The sequence below is a fragment of the Chrysochloris asiatica genome, unplaced genomic scaffold (assembly GCF_000296735.1).
Source record: "Chrysochloris asiatica unplaced genomic scaffold, ChrAsi1.0 scaffold00264, whole genome shotgun sequence".
NCBI classification, from domain to species: domain Eukaryota; kingdom Metazoa; phylum Chordata; class Mammalia; order Afrosoricida; family Chrysochloridae; genus Chrysochloris; species Chrysochloris asiatica.
This window is the reverse complement of record NW_006408782.1, coordinates 1,602,528-1,620,185: the sequence shown is the minus strand read 5'-3', so window position 1 is coordinate 1,620,185 and position 17,658 is coordinate 1,602,528. Positions and strand designations below refer to the sequence as shown.

General features: G+C 39.3%; 1 protein-coding gene across 1 annotated transcript in view; it reads right to left on the bottom strand.

Annotated features, from left to right (window-relative positions):
* The window catches only part of DNAH5 (dynein, axonemal, heavy chain 5), a 408,072-nt gene that overhangs the window by 198,036 nt on the left and 192,378 nt on the right, over positions 1-17,658 (bottom strand). Inside the window, exons 42-45 of the mRNA XM_006874155.1 lie at positions 17,177-17,323; positions 8,775-9,016; positions 3,088-3,264; positions 2,037-2,238 (exon numbers count right to left, since the gene is read on the bottom strand). Of these exons, the coding sequence (XP_006874217.1) occupies positions 2,037-2,238; positions 3,088-3,264; positions 8,775-9,016; positions 17,177-17,323 (768 nt within the window). The remainder of the gene's footprint in view (positions 1-2,036; positions 2,239-3,087; positions 3,265-8,774; positions 9,017-17,176; positions 17,324-17,658) is intronic.

Sequence of the window (17,658 nt, the reverse complement as noted above, 5' to 3'; positions counted from 1 at the left end):
CACGGGATGCCTAAAGAACCAACAGATCTGTGTTGGAAGAGGTGCAGCCAGAGTGCTCCTTGGAGGCCAAGATGGCCAAACTTCAATCTCTCATACTTTGGACATATTGTCAGGAGGGGCCAGTCGCTGGAGAAGGATGTCATGTTTGGTAAGGTGGAGGGTCAGTGAAAAAGAAGAAGACCCCCAACGAGATGGATTGGCCAAGTGACAGCATCGATGGACTCAAGCGTGGCAATTGTAGTGAAGTAGGCCCAGGATCAGGCAGTGTTTCATTCTGCTGTGTATAAGGTTGTTATGGGTCAGTACTGACTTGATGGCACCTAACAACAACAAGAAGTATATAAGGATCAGAATTATCCCAAGGAAGTATTTCGAAGTGAAGATGTTAGGAGTGAGCAGTGAGAGATCACTGGTGGAATGCTCGCCTTCCAAGCGGTAGTTCCACATTTGGTTCCTTGCCAATGAACTTCCCCACAGCCACCATTCATGTGTCAATGGAGGCTTGCGTGCTGCTGGACAGGTTTTAGCAGAGATAGAACAGACTAGAAAGGAACGTCTGATCATCTATTTCTGAAAAATAACCAAGGGAAGCCTTATAGATGCACAACTTATGGACACATCATCAGGAGGGATCAATAGCTGGAGAACATCATATTTGGCCAAGTAGAGGACTCACAAGGGGGAAGGAGACCTTTGGTCAGACAGATTGGCATGACAGCCACAATGATGTGCTCATACATGCCAGTTATAGGACGGTGTAGCACCAAACAACATTTTGTTTCATTGTACATACAGTCACCATGAGTCAGATTGGACTGGCTAGCCATTATCTTACTATGCACAGGAATTAAAATGTATTACAGGTATCCATGTATTTGGTAAGAAACACTTCAAATTGTTGATTATATGGGAAGAATGGAAGAAATGGATCTAAGTTGGCACACTGTAAAAAGTTTGTTTTAAAATCATTACAAGAAAGTTCAGTACACCATGATATTTGTTGGTGTCAGGCAGCTTGAGTTACCCTTTGACTTTTGGGCAGTTCTGGTTGGTCATCTTTCTCTGACCCTATGAGACAGAGTAGAACTGCCCTATAGGATTTTCTAGGCTCTGGTAGCATTGTTGTTGTTGTTATGTGCTGTGGAGTCTGGTAATGTAGAGGTTACGAATTGAGCTTCTAATCTTACGGTCGACAATTCGAAACTACCATCTGTTCCACAGGAGAAAGATGAGGCTTTCTGTTCCCATAAAGATTTACAGCCTCAGAAACCCTGTACAGGGTCACTATGAGTCAGAACCAACTCCACGGCATATAACAACAACAACATCTTTACAAGAGCAGATCCCCTTGTGTAGTCATTTTTGTGGTTGTTGTTAGGTGTCATTGAGCCAGTTCCAACTCATAACTACACAACAGAACAAAACACCTGGTCCTGTGCCATCCTCACAATTGTTGCTATGCCTGAGTTCACTGTTGCTGCCACTCTGTCAATCCATCTCATTGGGGATCTTCCTCTTTTTCGTTGACCCTCCACTTGGCCCAACATGTTGTCCTTCTCCAGGGATTGGCCCCTTCTGATAACACGTCCAAAGCACAAGAGGCAAAGTCTCAGCATCCTGGCTTCTAAAAAGCATTCTGGCTGCACTTCTTCCAACACAGATTTGTTTGTGTTTCTGGCAGTCCTTGGTACTTTCAGTCAATTTCTCCAATGCCATAACTCAAATGCATTTATTTTTCTACAGTCTGGGTTCAAATCGCCAACTTTTCAGTTAGCAGTTGAATGTTTAACCAAGGCACTACCGAGGCTCCTTACAAAGACATTTAAGGAGGGAAAATGTGCAGGGGAAGCACAATCCAAATACATTTTTAAAAGGAAGGAAGTAGTCCATTTGCAACCGCTTTCTATACATGTGAAAGTTTCCATTTTCATAAGGCTAAGAGCTTTAATTACCCATTAAGAATAAAATGCTTTGTGTAAACATTTGCAGAAAAACTGTCCCCAGCTGTTGTATGTGAATGCAACTGTGTATCTCACCGTCTGATGTCACGTAATAGTCAAACATGGTGTCTTCCACACCGGCCAGCATGGGCAGGTCCAACGTTGGCGAGTCCTCAGAGCGCAGCCAATGCTCCACCCTGCGCCGGCCTTCCAGCTCCAGCACAGCCCCGATGCTCCACATCAGAGAGAAGACATACAAGCGTCCTAGGTGCTCGGCCGTGATCTCCCCACCTTGCTCCTGAAGACACCATAAACATTTCTTTGTTTCCAAGCCTGCACTTTGCTTTGGGGTTTCAATAGGAATAGTAAGCATGCACAAGGAATAACAGTTTTCCCCAGGAGAAAAGTAAGGAAAACGGAGAGATCAAACTGGGGAAGAAGTGAGGATGCAATCTTGAAGAATCTTAGACTGGTTTTTAAAAATAAATTGTTGTTGTCTTCAGTTTCCAGAGGGTTGATCCTACATGTGTCAGAGTAGAACTGTACTCCCTAAGGTCTTTGAGGCTGTGACCTTTCGTAAACAGATCATGAGATCTGACTTCCCAGTTGCTTCTGGGTAGATTCAAGCCACTAAACTTTCTTCTAGCAGTTAAATGTTTAACAGTTAGTGCCACCTAGAGACTCCATAAATAAATTAAGCAAGCTTATTAGATGCTTGTTAACCTGCAACTAAATTACAAATCCATTGTGAAGAACGTTGATTCTGATAGCTGCTATGCAGTCTATTCCATCTCACGGAGACCCAATGTGTACAGAGTAGAACTGCTCCAGAGGGCTTCCAAGACTACAAGCTTGCAGAAGCACATCCCCAGGTCTTACTTCCCAGGGGCCTCTGGTTTGAACTTTCAACCTCTGAGTTAGTTATTGGTCCAGGGCTTCACGATTTGAGTCACGCAGAGACTCCTTATGAAAACAGAAATGAGAAAAAGTGCAAAAAGAAAAAAAAAAAAAAAAATCCTGGGCCTATTATGTTTCAAACAGTACTGTGTTCACTGTAGCTTTAACAAAATCAAACATCAAAATTGGACTCTGTGCACAGCATGGCTCAACTACTCAAAGAGGTTTCCTTCAGAGCGGGTGGATTTACCTTCGGAGGGATCAGCCCTTGAAGCATATGAATGCTTTGCATGATGACAAAGGCTTCCAGCATTTCCATCTTGTATTCCAAGTTCTGAATGCTAAAGCGATACAGGTCTGGGAAAGACTCAGTGTACAGCTGACGGAGAATCTCAGCTTCTTGTGGTGAGCGTTTTTTAAGAAAGCCCTGTTAGTTTACAGAATAGTGCATTAATTCATTTTAGGAGCACATCATGAAAATGGCCAGCTAGGGGCAAAAACCTTTTTTTTTTTTTTTTTTTTTTTTTTTTAATGTTTTATTGTGAATTTTGTGAGATCTTCTAGACTTAGACCTTTATCTCGGTGCACTTTGTTGCTTAAAGATAACAAAAATCAATTTTTTTTTTTTTTTTTTTTTTAATGTCAATTAATACACTTAAGATGTCCCAGGCATTTATTAACTTAACATGTATTAACTGATCTAATTCTCAAAACAAATGTATTATATCATTTTTATAGATGAAAACACTGAAGCCAAGTGAGTTGGAGTAAGTGCCCACATTCCTCAGCTGATAGTTCAGCAGTACCAGAATTCAAATCCAGAGTCTGGCTTCAGAATCCATACCTCCAGCTACTACACTAGACATACATTCAGGCGGTGATGCCAAGGTGGCAAAGTACTTTTCACTTTTTGATTAAAATATTCTTGAAGTCCTGGTGTGGCGCTACAGAATAAGTATTGGACTACTAACCATAAGGTCAGCGGTTTAAGTCCACCAGTGGCTCCTTGGAAATCCTATACAGGGTTGCTGTGAATCAGAAAAACTCTACGGCACTTAACGACAATGACAGAAGAAAATGTCGAGACACAAAAGTGAAAATAAATTAGAAAAAAAGTCAAAAATAAAAATAAATAACAGAAATTTATGCCTACATTTTTTTAAGTGGGAAACAAATAGTAACCATATTACTCCCTATTTCCTGTTACATTACTTAATGAATAACAGAAAAATGTCATCAAATTCTCAGGAAACAGAAGCATTTAGTTATATAATGGACCCAATACTAAATAAGTTCATGTCATTCATAACCAAATACCACCGAATATGCAGCAATGTTTTCCTGAGGTGAGGAAAGTTCTCTTGGGGTTAAAAGATCAGTTCATTCTTCATCTAAGTATTACAGGAAACACTTAAAGGCTCTGAAGCCAAGGGCATTCCATTCTAGCAGATCAGAAGCAATTCAATGCTGATTCTAAAATATTCACTAATTCATGAATTTATCATTATTCCACAGGGACTAAAACAGCACATTGTACTTTTGTTGTAAAGTGCCACCAAGTCAGTTTAACCTCATAACAACCCTATGTAAGGTTTCTGAGGAACAGGTGATGGGTTTGAACTGCTTGTGGTACACAGTCCAGGGCTTATCCAGCAGAATTGATGACACCAAGAAACCATATGTACCAGACAAGTACACAGCTCAGGTTCTTGAAGCTGACATGTTTTCATCAGCACAACTCTTCAATTGGCCAGCCCACTAGAAACTCTCAAAAGAATTAGTTTAAACTACTCTAGTTATTTGCAATTGGATCCTCTGAGTCTTTCTCCTTCCTAACTATTTCCAAGAAGAAACTGCATCATTTCAAAGCATATAAAAACAATATTCCACTACTTGCATGTCAGTGTGTTGTACTGTGGTGTCTTGCATGTTTTTGTGATGCTGGAAGCTATCACAGGTATTTCAAATACCAGCAAAGAGACACATGGTAGGCAGATTTCAATGGAGCTTCCAGACTGAGACAGACTAGGAAGAAGGACCAGGTCATCTTCTTCTTAAAGAATTGGCCAGTGAAAACCTTATTGTTGTTGTTGTGAGTGCCATCGAGTTAGTTCTGACCTGTAGTGACCCTGTATAGGGTGTTCACAGCTGGTGAACTTGAACTGCCAACCTTGTAGTTCAAACGGCTTTGCAGTCTGGTGCATTAACCCACAGAGCCACACCAGGACTCCTGGAAACCTTATGGATAGCAGTAAAACAACATCTGATAAAGTGCCAGAAGATAAGGCACTCAGGTTAGGAAGCGAACCTGTACAAAGATCAAGAGGCAGTCCTTTGAAAGAACAAGTAGATAATATAAAGTTTAAAACCAGGAAAGATGTGTGTCAGGATTATATTCTTTCACCATACTGATTCAATCTATATGCTGAGCAAATAATCTGAGAAGCCAGGCTATATGAAGAAGAATGTGGAATCAGAATTTTAAGAAGACTCATTAGCAATCTGTGATATGCTGATGATACAACCTTGCTTGCTGAAAGCGAAGAGGATTTGTAGCACTTATTGATGAAGATCAAAGACTACAGCCTTCAGTATGAATTACACCTCAATGTAAAGAAAACAAAAATCCTCATAACTGGAACAATAAACAACAAATGAAGAAAATACTGAACTTGCCAAGGATTCATTTGACTTAGATAAACAGCCATGTCCCTGGAAGCAGCATTCAAGAAATCAAATGACATATTACATTGTGCAAATATGTTGCAAAAGACTTCTTAAAGTGTTAATAAGCTAAGCTGTCACTTTGAGGACTAAAGATGTGCTTGACTCAAATATGATATTTTCAATTGTCTCATATACATGGGAAAGCTGAATAATGAGTAAGGAGGATCTACTAATTGATGTCTTTGAATTATGGTGTTGGCAAAAATTTCTGACTATACCCCAAACTGTGAGAAGAACAAATAACCCTGTTTTGAAAGTACACTCAGACTGTTCCTTAGAGGCTTTGCCTCATGTACTTTGGACATGTTACCAGTTCCTGGAGATGGACACCATGCTTGCTAGAGTAGAGGATCAGCAAAAAAGAGATAGACTCTCCAAGAGATGGATTAACACAGTGGCTACAACCATAGGGTTATACATAAGTGACAACCGTGATGATGGGACTGGCAGTATTTTGTTCTCTTGTGCATGAGGTCACCATGAGTCAGAACTGACTCAAGGGGTATCTGCCAATAATAATGGAAATATCATGTAAGATTAATATCAAGATAAAGGTCTTATTCAGCCTCAACATGAACAGACTCTATGGACGGATATTTCACAAAAAGCAAACTCTACATATTCATTGTTGCTATTAATTGCTACGGAGTTAAGTTGGACTTATGATATTTTCATTTGTTGTTGTTGTTAAGTGCCATTAAGTCAGTTCCAACTCATAGCACCCCTGTATAGGGTTTCTGAGGAGCAGCTAGTGGGCTTGAGCCACCAACCTTGTGGCTAACAATCCTGTGCTTATCCTACAGTGCCTCACCAGGAATCCACTACTACAAAAAGGCATTTTTTTAAAAAATCTTTGCAAATTTGCAGTATTTTGAAGACAACTTCTTTAATACAATTTCATCTGGAGAGCACTTTGTAGTTACTGAGCCTGAATGAATGAAAGACCAGATTTCTGTTCTTTGCAGTGATATCCATCTGTTGTCATATTTGATTCCTGTGTATTCTAACTGGTGAAGTTCATGTGTGTAATCACTATTTGTTTTGTTGCAGAAAAGATATTTGCAATGAATAAACTATTATTCAAATTTCTGTTATGTTATCTCCAACATCATTTACATCACCAAGGCCTATTTTATAACTACTGATTCTTTGTTTTCAGCTTTTGTATTCAAGACATCACTCATTATCCATGTATTTTTGCTTGCAAGTTTGATCAGTTTCATAATGCAAAAATTGGTAAAAATCTTCAATTCCTTCATCTCTGGCAATAGTGGTTGGTGCCTAAATTTGAATAACAGTCATATTAACTGACCTTCCTCATAGATCTATAAGTAGTATCCGATTGCTAGAAGAATTGGTGTCATGCTATAGGATAAATTGTTGTTATTAGGTGCCATCAAGTTGGTACCGACTCATAGTGACCCTATGCACAACAGAACAAAACACTGCCCAGTCCTGGGCCAACCTCACAATTGTTGCCACACTTAAGCCCATTGATGCTGCCACTTTGCCAATCCACCTCACTGGGGGTCTTTCTCTCTGACCCATACTGGATGCTAATTGCAAGATCAGCAGTTCAAACCCATCAATTGCACTTTGGAAACCCTACCAGGGTTGCTATGAGTCAGAACATGAATATTCAATTCCCATCTCAGAGTATCTAACTTGGTAGAATCCAGGTGTATTCCAATCCTCTCTATTTTAAGTACAGTCATACGTTTGTTTGTTTTTTAATTTTTGCAAAGGCAATATTCATACCTCCTGCTCTGTATTTTCCTTAACCTATTATTTAATTGTGAAATCTATAATCTTTATAAATATTTAGTGGCACTTTCAACTATATGTCAATATCTTTTATCTCTATAACCCCCTCCTTCTTAACATCTTCATCTTGAGCAAATCTAAACTACACAGAGTGGTATAAACTCTGGAGAAACATAATCAGAAGTTAAATTATACCCATATTGAAAGAGAAGTACAAAAACAGAAGGATTTATTCTATTTAAACATCTAAACATCTATTTTATTCAAATTATGAATTCATTAGCTTAATTCATAAGATCAAAATCTTCTTCCAAAATCTTACACAAATGAAAACAATAAATGTGCCCAACTAGATCAAACATACTTTTTCAAATGGTTTCTATAATAATTATCCTACTTTCATTTAGTAAAACATCTAAATATACAACACAATTATAATCTAATCACAATCAATATACTCTAAAATATATTGGTGGTAATAAAAATAACATCATGAAATGACGCAATATTATCTGAAATATAAACTTAAAATTAGTATTATGACTATTGTGTCTGAATCTGCAAAACATCTCATACCATGGATGAACCTTGAAGACATGCTGAGTGAAATCAGTCAATCACAACGGGACAAATATTGCATGAGATCATTGTTGTAAAAGCTTAAGAAAAGATTTCCATACTAAAAGAAATATTCTTTAATGGTTACCAGGGGTAGGAGGGATGAAAGAACAATTCACAGGTAGACACAAGTTAGCTCAGATGACAGGGAGGCCAATATACAAGGAGGAGGAGGGCAATACACAAGAAGGGGTAGGGTGGCAGATGAAGAACGAAGATAGGGGAAGAGTTAGAGAGGTACTTATGGGCTAAATGGGATAGAGGTAAATAGTGGTTTATATATAACTTTGGAACAACAAAGGAGGGGAATAAATGTTTAGGTGTCTGGCTGGCTGTGGATAAATGTTACCCTGCCTACTATTGTAAAATAGACATTTAAATGTAAATAAATATATAAAGTATATGCAAACACTAAAAAAAAAAAAAAAAAAATCCCTTCTATGCAATTTTTTAAAATGTATATATTCCACAATGGCTGTTACCATACTTTAGATGAATGAGTATCTCTTCAAAATGTCATGCATTACTAAAGTGAAAAAATTAAATTTTAAGTACTCAGTCCTCAGACATTGAAGATCTTATTGATTCATCAATTCTTCGCAATTGCTCCACAGCCCACAGGTTGGAAATCACAGTTGTTGAGAACACTGAATACTGAAGAAACCAGTAAGGGGCAATCAGGGCTTGAATGGCCCAGGCATTCAAGTTCTTCCATAAACATTTGCATAAGCACTGAACTGCATTGTAGGTCAGCAGAAAAGCCACAGTGAGAATACTGAAAGATCTCTTTTTCTTTTTCATCACATATAAGAAAAACTCCAATCATACCTCAAGAATAGGACTCCAATCGAGGATAGAAGAGCTCATGAAAACCATTCCATTTCTTGAGACAGTAGCAGGAGAGGCATTATCAATGTTATGAGGTTCAAAAATGATCTTGCAGTTTGGAGCCATGGGGATCCGATCACCATTAGCCAGGGTTAGGGTTTTATTGTCATCCAAAACAGAATTCAGATTTTCAATCCAGATGGCATCTACTGGACCATCAAGAACTATCCAGATATGTTCCCCTAGAGTATCCACCAAAGAAAAAGAGCATACATGTATCTTTTTCTAAAAAGAACCATTATTTAATTTTAGAATGTTATAAATTTTAATGCATGAAATTGTAATTTTTAAAAAAATAAATAAGTCTTTGTTCTCCATGATTATCTTATTTTAACCCATAGGACTTTAAGTTTCTCTACATAGCAGTTGAAATCCTGGTGTGGCACAGAAGGATAAATCACTGGACCACAAGGTCAGTTTGAGCTGAGAGGCAGCAGTTCAAACTCACCAGCTGTTCCTGCATCACTATGAGTCGGATCTGACTAGACGGCACCTGACAACAACAGAGCCATTATTTAAGATCCATAACCAAATCAAAAAGTCGTTTACGCATAGCACAAATGATACTCACTGAACACTGAGAATATTGTTATGAATACAACAATGGCCATACTTTCATGGAATGTACATTCTAAGGGGCAGAGATTATATTCAAATAAAACCAACAAAAAATATATATTTGGGAGGAGCAAACAAAATGGCAGAGAGGGTGGACGTGCAATGAGGAGCTCCATCAGCAACAACACAGAATACCGGACCAAGCAGGCTCAGGCGATGGTCCCAGAACTCTGAACCACATATAAAGGAGTATTTAGAAGGTTGGAAGGCATACAGCTTGTTGAATGTGAAGCAAAAGCAAGAAATCAGTGCTTTCTAATTCAAGATGCTCAGCTGTGCCCGGAGCCACCATCTTGGGCGAGAATAAGCAGGGGAAGGATCAGAGCAGTCACAAATGCCCAGATCTTGGAGATAAAGGTGCGGACACTTAAAAAAAAAAATTTTGTTGTTGTTCATTGGTCTCTTGTTTTCTGCGCATCTCCATTCTGGTCACTAGAGGGGGTCCCTGAGCAAGTGGACACGCTACCCCCCATGCCCAGAGGGTTCTACTATGCATGTGCACAGATCTCTTTGAAATTTAAAGTGACAGTTTCCACTTAAAACCAAACGGCAGTGCAAAATGGCCACAGCTGGCCCTGAACTCTTTATCACTAGGAAAAAGGCCTGAACGGGGACTGTGGAGCAGGAAAGGAAGACTGAAAAGGAAATAGGCCAAAAATTAAATCCTGAGTTACGTCACACAACAACCAACAGTGGCATCTTGAAATTTCTCAGGAAAAAGAGTGAAAAGGGAAGCCCATCTCCTGATCACATACCTAGAGGCAATCAGAAAACATAAAACAATCCCAAAATACACACCCAACTAAGTATTAAGGCCACAGATAACTCCTGAATATGCCCCAAAAAAAGTAGCAGATAACCATATCAGCACATGTCCAGAAATGAGATAAAGTGACTGAGGCAAATGAGCTGGAAGTAGACAAACACTCCACACTGGAAAGAAGTTGGGCAGGCTTTGGAAACGCCTGAGAAGGAATTCAGAAAAATTAATATAAAATGTATCAAAACACTATACAACGGAGTTGAGATAAATAAGGAAGAAGTAAGGAAAGCACTACAAGAACAATCAAATAAAATAGATACAGCATTAGAAACAAAGCAAAACCTACAGAAAGAGGTCCAAACAAATCATAATAGAATATCAGAAATGGACAATACACTGAAAGGGCAAAGGAGTAGAATTGAAGAGTTGGAAGCTAGAACTAGTGAGCTAGGAGATAAATCTCTCAACACTACTAAGACAGAAGAACAAACACAAAAAAGGATTAAAAAAATCTGAAGACAGTCTAAGATTCATGTTGGACAACATGAAGTGGAATAACTTAAGAATCATTGGCATGCCGGAATAGGAAGAATCACAAAAGTCCACAGAGGAGCTAGTTGAAGAGCTTCTGGAAGAAAATTTTCCTAACATCCTGAAAAGCGCAAAGATTAGTATTCAAGAAGCAGAACGAACCCCAGGAAGGATAGACCCTAAAAGAAAATCACCAAGACATATCATAATCAAACTCTCCAAAATCAAAGATAAGGACAGAATCCTGAAAGCACAATTGTCACAATTGATCAAAACAATTACAATGTGAAAGACAGTAAACACAGAGGAACAGAGATCCAGGTGGTGGGAAGGTCGGGTAGCTTACAAGATAAAATAGAATGTCTTAAATGGAAGGTAGAGTTCATGGGATATAAAGTAACCACAACAGTGGGGTTGGGGTGGGTGGCTTAATTCAGTTAATGGGGAGGGAGCAGGTAGAAAAACAGGATAGATAGGGGTACACTGAGACGGTTTGTGTGGCCTAGTGGGACAGAGGTAAATAGTGATGCATGCTCAACCTTGAACAACAGAGCTCTGTGATACAGCGATCTAGGCATATCTTGAAGAGGGGAAATAATACTAAAATGCTTGACTGTCTTATGAATATTGGTTTCCCTTGCCTACTATTATAAAATAGACACTTAAGTGGGATAGAAAGGAATGTTGGGAAACATGATAAGAGAAAACTTGTAAGCCTGTCTTCAGCTTATAACTGATTGTTGTTGTTATTATGTGCCGTGAAGTCAGTTCCAACTCATAGAGACCCTGTACAGGGTTTCCAAGGTTGTAAATCTTTACAGGAGCAGAAAGCCTCATCTTTCTCCTATGGAACAGCTGGTAGTTTTGAACTGCTGACCTTGAGGTTCACAGCCCAATTCATAACCACTACACTACCAGAGCTCCTTTTGGAATACCTAAAAGGGGTTCTAGAACTTGCCCAGTGAAATAGGCCTCTTGCTAAGCCTTTGTAGAGTATAGGGCCTTAGGTGGAATCCTGAGTCCCATCCAGAACCTTATGAGGTGGAACATCCCCACTAGCAAGGACAAGCAGACCAGCCTGGAACAGCTAGAGTGACAGAAGATACATCTTCAAAGAAAGATCCTCAGGAAAAACCCAAAACAAAAAATGTCAGCATGACTGGATACTACAAGAATAAGCAAGCTGTTCACCAGGAAGCCATAAAGGCAAGCAAAGGAAACACATGAGCAGGCATATAAGCTGCTGGCAACCACATTGGTCTACTGGTGAGTTGAAGAGGGGGAAAGGCATCAATGAAGAAATAGACTGAGTTCCACCACAGACAACTGACTTCCATTGACCTGGAGAGGAGAGAGAGAAGAGGAAAGTCTGGTTGGTCCAAAGTGTGGACATTCGAGCCCATGGACAAAGACATAGCCACAGAGGGTTAGAGCTGAGAGTGAAGCATCCAGATGATATGAAGTGTGGGGAGATGCACAAGAACACCCAAACTTGCAGACAATACCCATTTGACCTAGGCTCAATGGCTTGATAATCGAAACTCGACTAGAGAAAGATTTTTTTTTTAAAAACTTTTTTTTTTTTTTTGATAAGGGAAACAAGGGTAAATTGCTACAATTTCACGAACCTGACTTATACTCATGGAGGTAGTAACTCTAAATACCAACAGAGAGGGAAGGAGCCTTCACATGAAGTATCAATGCTATCCCCTATGTACACAGGGTAGATAGGTTTGGGCAACTTAGACATTGGCTACCTAAAATGAGGGGTGATAAAGGTACAAAGTGACTGGCTTACAAGTTTTCAAGAGGGAGTTTAGTTTAAGGTTATGGGGGAAAAGAAAGAGTCCCCACCAAATAGTTTTCATTGTGTGTAGATAGGTCTAGTGAAAAGAGATGGGGATAAGATTTGTATACTTTAATAGTGAATAACTGTTATCATGACTAATTGTGACTGTCACAATTGTAAAGGTAAAAGTTTTGTAACAAAAATAGGGGAGTGGTTAATCTTACAGTCTAGAAACAGAGAACCCTAGGACCATCAAGGAAGAAGAGCACAAGCAGAATGCGGGACCTTATCCAGAGAAACAGCGATGCCAGAGATGGAAGCAGAGATGTGGTCATGGAGAGGGGAGTGGCTGAGGACTCTAGATTCATGGGAAGAGAGGGTCTAAGAGCTAGTGGCCAGGAGGCAGACTTGTGCAATGTGTCCTTTGGAGGTGTAAATTATTATATATGCCTGAGTGGTTTTTGTTTGTTTGTTTTTGTTTTAAAAAAGCTAAAGTGAATAGAGAGAAATACTGTTAATTGATGGTACATGGAGGGGATCTTAATCATTGTAATGAAACAAGGTGTATTATTTGTTGAATGTAAAACTGATGATCTGCCCAGTAAACTTTCACTCAATTTACAACAAAAACCTTAAAATACATATATATACATATTTGGCATATGAAAATATTCAGATGGCAGGTGGGTCCAGACATGTTAAGTTTGAGGTGGTGGTGGTTATATGCCGTTGAGTTGGTTCCAACTCATAGCGACCCTGTACATGGTTTCTGAGGCTCTAAATCTGTACGGGAGGAGCAGCGTCATCTTTCTCCCGCGGAACAGCTTGTAGTTTCAAACTGCTGACGTTCCAGTTCACAACCCGATTCATAACCACTATGCTACTTATATCTAAGTGGAATTGGGAGCTCAAGGGAGGGGTCGGGATTGGAGGTAAAATATGGAAGCCATCAGCTCAGAGACAGTATTGAAAACCATGGAGCTGAGTACAGATAGAGATAGGACTAAGACACTTCAACATTTAAAGTTCCTTTAGAGGGGTTGCAGGGAGTCTCCTTCACTGTCTTCCCCATCTCCCAGATGTATCAACAAAGCAGGTGAATAGATGAACCAGCAAGCAGAGGTATGTCAAAGCCAAGGGTGTGAAGAGTTCAGCAGGGGAGTGATCAATTCTGCCAAATTCTGCAAAGGGCAAGACTAGGCTGAAAACTGGTCCCTGTCTTTGACAAGCTGGCAGTCTCCGAGACTTTGGTAAAGCAGTTCCAAGAATATGCTGGGGACAAACCTGACTGAAGCCAGTAAGGAGAGATTTGAGGAGAAAATTGCAAAGAAAGAGCAGTAGAATGGTCCACAGGAATGCCATGGTAAATTTAAGTTTTCAGTTTAATAGAAACATTCATCTTAGTCTTTTCCTTACTAATCCCTTTTACTTAACCAATTATGTTGTTGGTTATTGGTCTATGGCCAATTCTACGATCCTCATTTTTCTGTGCTATAGTGTGGATAAGCATTGGACTGTGAACCACAAGCCTGGCAATTCAAACCCATCAGCGGCTCGTCAGAAACCCTACACAGGGTTGCTAAGAGTCGGAGGCCTCAATGGCACTTAACAACAACAACAACATATAACAAAAAGAGCCATGGTGGAGTTGTAGGTTGGGCATTGGGCTGCTCCCTGCAAGGTCAGTGGTTCAAACCCACCAGCGGCTCCACAGGAGAAAGATGAGATTATAGGCTGCTATAAAGACTTACAGTCTCAATAGCTTCATACAGGGCCATATGAGTTGGAATCGGCAATGGGTTTATGCAAAACTTAAGGGCTCTTCCACAAATAGTCCCCAATTTACCACGTATGTGGAGCCACAATTCATTACGGTCTGATTTTTTTAGGTTTTGTTTTATATCTTATCAGTTAGTAATATATGTTGTTGTTATGTGCCGTGGAGTCGGTTCCGACTCATAGCGACCCTGTACAGGATTTCCAAGGCTGTAAATCTTTACAGGAGCAGAAAGCCTCATCTTTCTCCCACGGAATAGCTGGTAGTTTCGAACTGCTGACCTTGCGGTTCGCAGCCCGATTCATCACCACTATGCTACCAGAGCTCCTTGTTAGTAATATATACCACATGCAATATTGTACCATGCAATTGGCTAATGTCACCATTCATGGATGTTCAAATGTAGCTGTTCAAATATCAGACTTATAAAGATACTGATAATAAAAGGTAATGATAAGGAAAACTAAACAAAAGGAAAGAGAGATCATCGACTTATGTCAGAACCAACTTAAGTCGTTGGAACAGAACAATGTATTTTTTTAATAAAATACTTTAAAAATTCTAATCAACACATTCAAGCAAAATGGTGATCTAATCACCAGAGTTACATTTGAAGGAAAAACTCATCTTACTTCTTTTATTGGGAGAGGGGGACGTGTTGAGGAGGAAAAAAACCCTCTGAGTGCCTATTCTTTGAAGTTGTTGTTGTTATTAGGTGCCACCTATTCGGTTTCAACTCGTATCAACCTTATACACAGAATGAAACACTACCTGGTGTTTCTTTGCAGTAGCATTTGGTTATTTGACTTGTGTCTATACAGGTTCACTGAAACAAATTGTAGATAAAATTTTATTCTTTCCAGTAAAATAGCAAAAGCAGCAACAACATCGACTATCAACATGCTTCAGAAATGAAACATTTCCATGTCTTTTTTTAGCATTTGATGTTAGATTGATTAGCCATGTTCCTAACTGAAAACTTCAATGGTGCCACCTTAATGATTTGTCAGTGAAACACTGTGGCCAAAAGAGTTGGCCCAGGAAGGAGCCCAAATAAATATCTTGTTCTTCTCCCTGAAATTGCATTCTGTGCTCTTCCTACCAGTCATTCAGCAGCAAGAAAACACAATGAGTAGGAACTGATCACAGCACCTCCGTCAGAGCTTGTGTTCTGGGAACACTGCCTGTGATTTGCTGAGACTATCGTGAAAGATCCTTCCCAGATTTTAAAGAAACTGATATAGAAGAACTAGCTTGTTTAAAGAACAACCAAACACCAGTATACATCTAAATAGTATAGTTTTCAGTTCACTATTTTTCATCTACATCATCTCCCCCACCTCCAGAGAAGATAATTTTCTTTTGTTTTTGTTTTTTTTAATATAAACATCTTTTTTTTTTTTAAGGCTGTACCCACTTTACTCAATATTATCAATTCTCCTTAACAGCTTTTCCATTGATTTAAAATATCACAGATATACAGAAGGATTTAAAAAGAAGAATGCCCTTTATAACCCAAAACACAGCCTTGTCCTATGCCAACTTCACCATCCTTTTATCTTCATTGTTACAGTCACTGTGTCAGTTCATCTCGTTGGGGGTCTTCCTTTTTTTTTTTTTTTGCTGACATGCCACTTCATTTAGCAGAAAGCAAAGGTTGATATTTTCAACTAGTGCTTATCCTACAGTGCCACACGGGACTCGTTGACAACAATAAGACGTCAATAATTTCAGCATTTCAACATTCACAAATATTATACTTGTTGTTGTCAAGTGCCATAGAGTCGGAACCAACTCATAGCGACCCCATGCACAGCAGAACGAAACAATGTTCGATCCTGGGCCAACCTCACTACCGCTGTCACACTTGAGTCCATCAATGATGCCACCTGGCTGATCCATCTCGTTGGGGGTCTTCCTCTTTTTCTCTGACCCTCCACCTTACCCAGCATGACATCCTTCTCCAGCGATTGTTTCCTCCGGATAATATGTCCAAAGTAGGAGAGACGAAGCTTAGCCATCCTGGCCTCCAAGGAGCACTCTGGCTGCACTTCTTCCAAAACAGATCTATTGGTTCTTTTGGCAGTCCATGGCACTTTCAGTATTCTCCTCCAACACCACAACTCAAAGGCATCAATTCTTCTACGATCCTCCTTATTCACTGTCCAGCTTTCGCATCCATATGAGGCTATTGAAAACACAATGGCCTGGGTCAGGCGCACCCTAGTCCTCAAGCTGACATCTCTACTCTTCAACACTTTAAAAAGTTCCTGTGCAGTAGATTTGCCCAGTGCAATACGTCGTCTGATCTCTTGACTGCTACTTCCGCGAGTGTTGATAGTTGATCCAAGAAGAATGAAGTCCTTGACAACTTCAATCTTTTCTCCATTGATAAGAATGTTGTTTATTGGTCCAGTGGTGAGGATTTTTGTTTTCTTGACATTGAGATGTATTCCATATCGAAGGCTGTGCTCTTTAATCTTCATAAGTAAATGTTTCAAGTCCTCTTCACTTTCACAGATCAAGGTTGTATCATCTGCATATCGCAGGTTGTTAATGAGTCTTCCTCCAATCCAGATGCCACGTTTTTCTTCATATTATACTTAGTTAAGATATTATATGGAGAACCAAGTTGTTCTATCAATTCTATAAAGTCACCAACTATTTTGTTTAACACAAGGGAATGGAAGCAAATACTGTTGAATGATGATGCACGGAGGAGATTGTAATCATTGCAACAAAACAATGGTGTAAAGCCGATGTTCTCCCAATTAAACTATCACTCAGTTCACAATAAAAACTTAAATAAGTAAATAAATTAAAAAGCACATGCCAAAAAATAATACTTGTAATTCATCTTCTACCTTTCTTAGCTTTCAATGTTTTCCTCCAAAGCGTAGAAAATATTCCATCTGTCCAGTCATTTGTGGCTACATCAAGCCGACCAAACATCTGCGGGGCTGTAATTGCTTTAGGATTCATTCTCATTTCCCGGTGTGGTTTTCCACAATCTATAGCAAATAAATCCAAATTTTAAACAACTAAGATGCAGAACCATCAGTAGGCAACACTGCACTAATATGTCATGTACTACTGTCAGCATATAAAATATGAAAAATTAAAAATTACATTGAAAACATATATCTTCCACATTTTGAGTTATTGTAATTGGCCTCACTTGACTTTACTTAAGACATGTAATTCTTATCATCTTTAAAAGAAAATTTCATATTGCAGAGGGTAGATAAAGAACATCATGCTCAAATTTATAAAGGAAAGAATGTAATCTGGGGGTTCATTAGATATCATATTTCCAAACTCTTTGGGTTGATGGTGTACTTGATTA